This window comes from Echinops telfairi, unplaced genomic scaffold, assembly GCF_000313985.2.
Source record: "Echinops telfairi isolate 266 unplaced genomic scaffold, ASM31398v2 ScPeMD7_7424;HRSCAF=8462, whole genome shotgun sequence".
Classification (NCBI taxonomy): Eukaryota; Metazoa; Chordata; class Mammalia; order Afrosoricida; family Tenrecidae; genus Echinops; species Echinops telfairi.
Window position 1 is genome coordinate 73483041 of NW_022111324.1, and position 10047 is coordinate 73493087.

General features: G+C 41.7%; 1 protein-coding gene across 4 annotated transcripts in view; it reads right to left on the reverse strand.

The window, feature by feature from the left end:
- NVL (nuclear VCP like) overlaps positions 1–8379 on the reverse strand; it is a 138859-nt gene extending 130480 nt beyond the window's left edge. For 3 of the 4 annotated variants that reach the window (XM_045298132.1, XM_045298131.1, XM_045298130.1), the window contains exons 1-2: positions 8293–8379; positions 5425–5498 (exon numbers count right to left, since the gene is read on the reverse strand). In XM_045298132.1, the coding sequence (XP_045154067.1) occupies positions 5425–5498; positions 8293–8349 (131 nt within the window). In that variant the 5' untranslated portion in view covers positions 8350–8379. Of the gene's footprint in view, positions 1–5424; positions 5499–8292 lie in introns of those variants that run through there. The other variant, XM_045298133.1, reaches the window with a different exon arrangement.
- Between the last annotated feature and the right edge of the window lie 1668 nt (positions 8380–10047).

Sequence of the window (10047 nt, forward strand, 5' to 3'; positions counted from 1 at the left end):
CAGAAAAGTGGGTGAAGGGAGACATCGGACAGTGTAAGACATGAAAAACTAATAATAATTTATAAATTATCAAGGGTTTGTGAGGAAGGGGGTGGTGGAAAAAACGTGAGGAGCTGATACAAGGGCTGAAGTAGAAAGCAAATGTTATGAGAATGATGATGGCAACAAATGTACAAATACGCTTGACACAATGGATGTATGTGTGGATTGTGATAAGAGTTGTACAAGCCCCCAATAAAATGATTTAAAAAAAAAAGGAAAAAAGTTTTTCTTTCAAGAAGGGTAAGGATTAGAGTCCTGAATATTGGCCCTCACCTGATAAGCAGTTCTTGCCAGATGTCAGTGTATTGCACCATGTCCAGTAACATGTGAAAACTGGACACTGAATAAGGAACACTGAACAAGAACAGATGCATTTGAATTATGCTGCTGGCAAAGAACATCGAGAGTAGCATGGATTACCAAAAGAACGAACAAATTTGTTGTGGAAAAAGTACAGCCAGAATGTCCCTAGCAGGGACAAGATATTGCGACTTTGTCTCATGGTGCTTTGGACATGTGATCAGAAGAGACCAGAATCCCCACTATGAGATGATTCCTACTCCTAGTGACCCTGCAGGCTAGAGTGGAAGTGCCCCATCAGGTTTCCAAGGCTTTTTGAGAGCAGACTGCCTAATCTTTCTCTTAAGAGTGGCTGCGGGGTTCAAATGGCTGACCTGTCAGTTAGCAGCCAAGCAGATCAAGAAGGACAGAATGCGTGGTAAAGTAGAGGGGCAGCGCAAAAGAGGCCTTGGAAAAGATGGATGGACACAGGGGCCACAACAAGGAGCTCGAACATGACCACAGTCGTGAGGACGGTGCAGGACCTGGCAGTGCTTCAGTCTGTTGTGCACAAGGTCCTCTGAGTCAGAATCAACTCAACAGCACCTGACGACAAAAACAACAGCCACAGGTGCCTTCATTGGTCGTCCTGAATTCTGCATTAGCTATTTCCCAGATTTGACTACAATTTGCTCATTCAGACCTCACACTTACTGGGCTTTTATTCCATTTAAAAATCCACAATAATAATAATGTTACTAAAAAGTATGTAACTACCTTAAAAAGCCTTTACATTAATGCCAAAATTGCTTTGACACATTCTGCTTAACTTTATTAAATGACCATAATGAAAAATAGTATTTGCTTTATTTAAAACTTTTAAAATAATTTCACACATACAGAAAAATTTCAGGATTAGTGCAAAGAGCTCTCATACAGGAGAACATTGCAGAAGTTCACAAAATAGAATTTAAAGGCTGGCTTTTTTCCCCACACACTTGGAATTCCTTTTTCCCACACTCTTTACCTAGGCAACCCCTTTATATATATTATGATATCTATTTCTTAAGAAAGAGGACTTTCTCTTACATAAGCATAGTTCACTTATTATAACCAGAAATGTACTGGTGCAAATATTATTCAATCCTCTATTAATACACAAAGTTCACAGGTTATCTCAATTTACAGCTATTGCCCCTCTGCATGCCTGCCAACTGAATCCAACTCAGGGCCACACACTGCACCTGCTTATTCTGCTTGAGTCTCCTTTAATCTCAAACACTTTGTTAGCCTTTTTTGTTTTTCATGATCATTCAAGATTACAGAATTTTATAAAATGCTTTTCTATTTGGGTTTTTCTGCTGTTTCTCCATGATTAGAATCAAGTTTAGGCTTTGGGGGCAGGAATACCACAAAAGATGTATACATACAGGCAGATAAAGTATGTTTGTATGATGCTAATTTAATGATGCTATTTTTATTTTAGGATTCTATTTGCTAGATTAATCCACTGTAAAGTCACTTGAAATAGATTTCAAATTAATAAATAATTCATGCTAGGAGACCTTGAGACTAAATAGTCTGTCCCTCTTGGAGCATTCACCCACTCTGTTAGCATAAGTTCTTGTCAGATATGTCTAACTTGAACTTAGTAGCTTGGAAACACAAAATAAATCCAGATTTTGGATATTTTTGAAATCAGTTGGCCTAGACTCTACAGAAATGTCAAATCCAGATGTAGTAATGATTGTACAATTTTCCTTGATATGATTGAAAGATTAAATTATTGAATTGTATGATATGTAAATTATGTGCCAATAAAACAGGGGGGGGGGAGTCAAACCCTCGTACACGAGAGAAAGATTTCTAAAGAAACAGGGCAACCAAACAATGCATGATCCCTGACTAGATCCTGTATTCAAGGTAAAAAGAGCTGTGAAGGACACTGTAATAGAACAGTCTGGAAAATCTTACTATGAACTATACAAGGGTAAGAAAAAAATCATTGCTATAAAGTCAGAAGCCTTCATTAAACAAAAATATCAAAATAAAGAAGCTATTATTTCTCAATATATCCTCCTCCATCAAGGTATATACAATTCTAAACATGGTGTTTCTACCCGATTCTTTTTTTTTTTAATCATTTTATTGGGGGCTCCTACTACTCTTATCACAATCCATACATCGATCCATTGTGTCAAGCACATCTGTACATTTGTTGCCATCATCGTTCTCAAAACATTTGATTTCTACTTGAGCCCTTGGTATCAGCTCATTTTGTCCCTTCCATCCCCGCTCCCCTCTCCCTCATGAACCCTTAATAATTTATAAATTATTATTTTAGCATATCTTACACTGTCCGACATCTCCCTTTACCCACTTTTCTGTTGCCCGCCCCTGAGGGAGGAGGTTATATAGATTCTTATAATCGGTTTCCCCCTTTCTCCTCCACTCTCCCTCTACTCTCCTGGTATCGCCACTCTCACCACTGGTCCTGAAGGGATCACCTGTCCTGGATTCCCTGTGTTTCTAGTTCCGATCTGTACCAGTGCACATTCTCTGGTCTAGCCGGATTTGTAAGGCAGAATTAGTCTATCCCTGATTCTTCCCTGAAGAATTCTGCACTCTTCAATTTATACCACATCAAAATGACAGTTTTGGCACCTTTGAGAGCTTAAATCATGTCCCTTTTAAATGGTCTGCGTTTGGGGTACAAAAAGACGTGTGAAGGGGTAAGAAAAGAGCCAGAGAAGAGACAGGATAAGGTTTCCCAAGGAAATCCTCTAGAGGTCAGCCCTTGCGACCCTGGAAGGAGGAGCAAGGGCACTGTCATGACAGAAAAAATCCCTTACAATAAATTTCCTGGCCTCTCTCTCACCAATGTAGTTTTCAATTCCCTTAATATTTCTTCCCAATAAGGCCATGAAGTTGGTCCTGCATCCCTTGAGAAAATCTATCAAGATTACAGTTTTGAAATCCCAAAAACATCACCATAATCTGAACTCACGTCTCTGCCTTGAATTCAACTGGGCCAGCAGATTCCCTGGGAAGCCACTATTTAGAATGGGCATTATTTGTTAAGGCATCGCAACAGGACTGAAGGAACCCTGATGGCATACTGGATTATGGGCTGGTTGGGTTGCTAACCACAAGGTCAGCAGTCTGAACCCACGGGCTTTCTGCTACTGTAAAGAGCTACAGTCTCGGAAACCAATAGGGAGAGTTTTTGACAAAACTAACCATCGGTGTGTTAAGTCTGGGCATTCTTGAGTTAGAGAACCCAAGGATGAAAGTAGGTGAGAGCAAACTACTTTGTGAGCAAAAGGCCACGCAATAAACATTTCAGGTTTTGTTGCAACCACTCAATTCTACCTCTGTAGTGTGAAAGCAAAAAACAAATCAACAAGTGGGCCACCCTCCAACAAAGCACTATTTACAGTGTGCTTTAAATTTCATAAAATTTTCATGAGTTATGAAACAACATTCTTTTTTTTCCCTCCCAACCTTAAGAATGTAAAAATCACACTCAGATTATGAGTCATACATTTTAAAAAAAGATGGCAGGCCAGGTACAGGACAGGTAGGGTAGATATAGCTTAGATGCTAAAACAGACATTTGACAGGAAATAATGAAAGCCTTAGATGCTAAAACAGACATTTGACAGGAAATAATGAAGGTCTTGATTAGGCAAGTAATATGCTGGGAAAGGAAAAAACAGGTTCCAAGAACCATTGAAGAGACAGTAGCGAGGTTTCTAAGAGCCTGGCTGGCACACTGGTTAAGATATGGGCTCCTAACTACAAGGTAAGCAGTCCGAATCCACCAGCCACTCCAGGAGAAAAACGTGCCTTTCTATTCCTGTAGTTACAATTCTGGAAACCACAGGCGGCAGTTCTACTCTGTCCTGTAGGATCACTATGAATTGGATTCGACTCAATGGCAATGAGTTTTGTTTGGGTTTTTTTTAAGAGTAAGGTGTGGTGACTGTAGACTCATGGGGGTAGGGGAAGGGGAGATACCGGTTCACTAGAAGGTAGAAAAACCATCTAAAACTGATTGTGGTAAAGATTGTACAACTCTTCTTGAGATGACTGAACTATTGAATTGTATGATATGTGAAGTTCCAATAAAACTGTTTTTTTAAAAAAAGAAGAAACAAAAGTTTTGAACCAAAGTGACTGGGTAGACAGTTATATTATCAAGTGAGATATAAGAAATTAGAAGAAAAAAAAGGAATTAGAAGGAAAAGGTAATCCATACATTTCAGTAAAGTAAGTGGTAGGGGTGGACAGTGAGGCTGGTGAAGGGTTGGAGAAATAACAGATTATTTCTATAATCTATTATTATAGAAATCTAGTAGGGTACAAAGTTTTTATTCTTTCTCTCTCTCTTTTTTTTTTTTTCAGCATAGAAGAGACATGGAGACCTGCATTTCTTTACAAGATAAAGGGGGTGGTGGGGGGTGGGAGAGAGACAGACACTTACAAAGCAAAGATTTTTTAATGGCTTTCAAAAAAACCACAGTAGCATTAGAGGCACATGAGGATTTATTCTTCAGTGGGAAAAGTAACTGAATGACATATCTCTAGATAAGGAGCCAGGGTGCTGAGGGAGAATATGCTTGAAGGTTTTCATTCTTTAATGAGGACATAATATAGCCACAACTCTTTCCAGGCCAGATTGTGAGATACTAAAGATAATTAGCCATTGCCCACAGTAACAAAAAAAAAAAAAGCTCCTAGCATATAATAAGTGCTGGATAAATATTTGTACAACAGAAGTAAATCCCAAGTATATGGGGAGATAATTAGATGCCAGCTAGTATTAGCTCTGGTGGCACAATGGTTATGCATTGGGCTACTAACCACAAGGTCAGCAGTTCAAAACCACCAGTGAGTCCACAGGAGAAAAAGGAGGCATTCTAGTCCCATAGAGTTACCATCTCAAAAACCCACAAGGTGGAATTCTACCCTGTTCTACAGGATAGATGACAAGTCTGAATTGACTCAATGGTGGTAAGTAGTATTAGTATCCATTAGAAATTTACAGCAGAGAAACTTTAAAAATAGAAAAACAAGGATCTACAGATTACATTGCTTTACCTGTACATTCTTTGCAAATCAGATGCTAAAAATCCAGTGTCCACATATTTGCCACATCTGTTACTGGTAAGATACTAGAACAGAAAATACAATAAATATAAAATACTTAATATTTTAACAGTGATTTTAATGAACAAACAAGAGATCACACTACTGAAACATGCTGCATTGTGACGTAAACTCTTCATTAATATAGCATACCAGAAACTTAAATTTAACTTCAAAGCAATTTTCAAGACTGGCATCACGAAACAGAGTATTATTTTTACAATGAGAGTTAAAACATTAGTCACTTTGACAACGCAATAGCAACAATAACTAGAAGAGCTATCATGTGATAAGTGAATGCTTACGACATCCTAGTAAGACATCACTGAACATGAATAAACTCAAGAGCACCAGTGACATTTTCATTTAAAGGAACAGTGATAGTGGACATCTGTCAGGCACTGCAAGACTTAGTAGCTTGAAGCAATTCCATTTCAATTATTAAGTTGCCTTTTATTCCTTTTGATGATTTCATATGTGCAAAACTAGATTTTCAGTGTTTGCTGTGATTGAAAGTTAACATGATGCAAAAATCAATGTAGACCAGGAAATGCACGTGGCAATGTCAATCTGATTCCGAAGCATGAAAAGCTGCACAGTGTCCAGTAGGCACACAAATCCCATTGGGAAGTAATTATGGCTATTTAAAAGTGAAAGATATACTGATTTTTTTCAACTTCATATATCTTATTTTTCAAATAGTTACTAAGTTCTTCGGACTAGATAATTATTAAGTTGCTTGGGCTTACATACTTGATAAAAATACCTCTTAGGTTATTCCTTTTGGTACAGGGCCTGGTCGTGCAGTGATTATGCACTGGACTGCTGACAGCAAAGGTCAGCAGTTTAAAACCATGTGTCATTCCTCAGGAGAAAGACTGGGCTTTCTACTCCCAGCAAGGGTTATGATCTCAGAACTCACTGCAGTTCTGCCCTGTCCTACAGGGCTGCTATGAGTTGGCACTGACTCAATGGCAGTGAGCTTGGTCTCTTTTGGTGTGGAGGGATACCACGAAAAAATTACTGAGAAACTCGGGGCCCAAGTGGAAAGCAGGTTTTGAGAATGATGATGGCAACAAATGTGCAAATGTGCTTGACACAATGGATGGATGGATGGATTGTGATAACCATTGTATGAGCCCCCAATAACATGATTAATAAATTAAAAAATTATATTAACATTTAAAAAATTACTGAGAAACTAAGGGAGTTGTGAACCGAGATTGTTGAGGAACCTGTGTCTTAAGGACTGTTCTTGGTGCTTTTTACACATTATCTCTTTCAATAATAACAATCCTATAAGGTAGGTATTAATATCTCCTTTTGTAGCTGGCAATGCTAGTGTAATGTCAGAACTGAAACTTGGACTAAGTTATCAACCTCCATTTCAACACTTGTTATCCAGTCCAATATCCCACTTCCTACAGACATTTCTTTGCAGATATTCCTAATACATGCTAACCCCTCTGCATAAATGCCTCTGATGAACAGCAAGTGGGCAAAGCCAGGCTGCTTCAGTTACATCCCCTGCGCCCACAACATCATCTTTTTACTTTAAACTCTTCTGTGACTTTTAGTTTAAACCATAAAAGCTGATTACTTTCATAATGTACAAAAACAATACAGGAAAACGGATCATGTAAAACACAGAAGAGCAGTCAATTGTAGTAAGGACTGACACGAGGCCACTGGCTTCAGCAATTAGGAGTCATTGCTCAGAAACTTGTAGGAGCAAAAAATTGGGGGGAGGGAGTAGGGGGCTTGCCATGAACTTGATTCTGACACACTGCAACTGGACAGAATAGAACTGCCTCTATAAGATTTTCAAGGCAGGAAATCCTGCCCCTGGTTCCAACCCCTGCTGTTCCTACAGATGTTAAGAACCTTGCAAACCCACAAGGGCAGTTCTGCTGTGCTCCATAGGATCACTAGGAGTCAGAATCGATCGACCCTTGGCAGTGAGAGGAACTCGTAGGAGATGAGATGGAGTCCCTGGGTGGTGCAAACAGTTATGTGTTCAACTATTAACTCACCCAAAGACACCTAGAGAGATAGACCCAGCTATCGCTCCAGAAAGGTCACAACCTTGACAACTTTAAGGGGCAGTTCTACTCTGGCACATGCCGCGCACGTGGGTTGCCCAGAATTAGAATCAACTCTGGCAACAAACAACACAGGCTGGATCCAAAAAAGAAACTGTGTAACGTCCGGAGAGGTCAAAGAAAATCAAGGCGATTGTATAACTCCCCAAAGTGTAATGTGAAGAAAAACTTCCTTTTTCTCCTAATTCACACTGCTTGCTGACGGCACATTCCAACGCATTTAATACACATGACTTTCCATGAAAATCAACGGTCGGTCAAATGCCGATTACAATATCTGAGGCCCGTTACTTCTTTTTCCTGTGTCTCCAGGCTGACTGCAAGCTCCCCGGGACCAGAAATTAATATATTCTGTGCGTTCCTCAAAATCTCTCACACCATTTGGAGGTTGGAAGAACACCTCTGGAAGGTGGTACCTACGCTAACTTCATTCTAACGACCAACACTCTAACATTCAAATCTTGTGCTAGTCCAAACGCACAGGCCACACCCTCCCATCACCCAGGGCACCTCGAGTCGGCCCAACGAGGGGCGAAGGACTGCCCGGCACCTCTAAGAGAGGCGCAGGCTTATCAAGAGACCCGCGCCCGATCCCAGATGAAGGGATATGTCCTGACCGATTCATCCTGAGCCCCCCGCCCCCTGCGAACAGCACCGCAGCAGGTCCCCGCAGGGCAGGCAGAGACCCCCGCGAGGCCGCGTCGCGCAGTCCACACACCTGAACCACTCGCTGCTTCAGCTTGTTATCCACGAACCCCGCGGGTCTCGGTCTCATCGCGCCGGTCTCGGAAGCCGCCGCGCCGGCCTCCGCGTCCGCGGGAGCCGGGGGCCTCTCCGGGGCTGCCTCGGCGATCGCCGGGCCCGTTGCACCCGAAACGCGCTCCGCGTGGCCTAATCGGGCCCGTGCCCCACAGGACAGACAGACTGCGAGTTAAGAGGAAGAATTACTGAAGCGAAGGAGAAGAGCTGAGAACATCGGGACACTGGGAGGGGGCTTGTTTTGCAGGCCTTTCGAACAGGTCCCTGGATGACAAGGACCCCTTTGAACACGTGCAACTTGATTGGTTCCCAGCAGACTGACACTGCCGCCCCGCGCCGCGCTAGGCGTTCAGCGATTCCAGCCACACCTTCCCAGGAAACAAAGTTGGTTTGGGCCCAAGCAAAGCGCTGGAAGTACATGAAGATCCCTGGTGATGCCGTGGTTAAAGTGCTCGCCTGCTAACCAGAAGGTCTGGGATTGGAAAGCCCAGTTCACCAACCATAAAGATTTAGAGCCTTGGCAACCGAGTGGGCCCGTGCTACGCTGCCCTTGTACGCCGTGTAAGGATCCTTGGTAGTGCTGCGGGTCAGGCATGGGGCTGTTAACCGCTACATGGGCAGTTCAAACCAGACCACAACTCAGAGAATGTCTGTCTATTGTAAAGATCTACAGCCTCAGAAACTCTAGAGAGCAGTCTTATTCTGTCCATCACGGTGAATTGGAATTGACTGGATACAGTGGCTTTTATTTACCCGTGCAAAACCTTTGTTGATTTAGAAATAATTTGATCATTCACTAGCTCCACAGATAACTTGTTCAGGATATCCATCCAAGATTCGATCTAGGTGTGGAAACTGCCCCGAATTTTATTAGATGACTGTTCTCTGCCCCACATACTAGCGCCTCATTGCTGATTCATAGTGACCCCATGTGAGTCCTGAGACTGTTTACTGGAGGAGAAAGCCTCTCCCGCGGAGCTGCTGGTGGTTTTGAACTGCCGACCACATGGATTACTTCCTAACAGACAGACAGCACACCAGCAGGGCTCCAGTTCATAGTGGATATAAAACATTGCTCCCATCCAGCCGACTCATAGTTACTCAGAGAGCAAAGGAGAACTACCCCATTGGGTTTCTGAGGCTGTAAATCTTTATGGTTGGTGGGTTGGGGCTTTTTGAATTCCCACCTTCCACTTAGCCGCCCAGTGCTTTAACCACTATGCCACCAGGGTCCACTGGTGCTGTTACGTTTGTAGACACAAATAATGGAACAATTGTCATTCATTACGTTTAAAAAATAAAAAAGGTTGCTGGCTTATGGTCACATACCTGGACACTGGTTAGAACTATGATTAAACGTAAAAGATTCCTGCTTCTAGAAGGCTTACTATTCAAATGGAAAGTACGTAATAATAATTTCTTTAATGAATAAAGAACACACAGCACTTTGCTTCCACTGATCTTCCTTCTTCCTGGCTAAATAGTGGTTTTCAGAGTCTTAGTTAGCCCTTCAGGCTTCTCTGAAAGTCCCTTTGACACATTCCCCACCCATTCACCCTCCTAGCTTTCATCCAAAACACACACACACACACACACACACACACACATTTATTCAGTTTCAGTTTGTTTGTTTTTTTAACATTTTATTAGGGGCTCATACAACTCTTATCACAATCCATACACACATCAATTGTGTAAAGCGCATTTGTACATC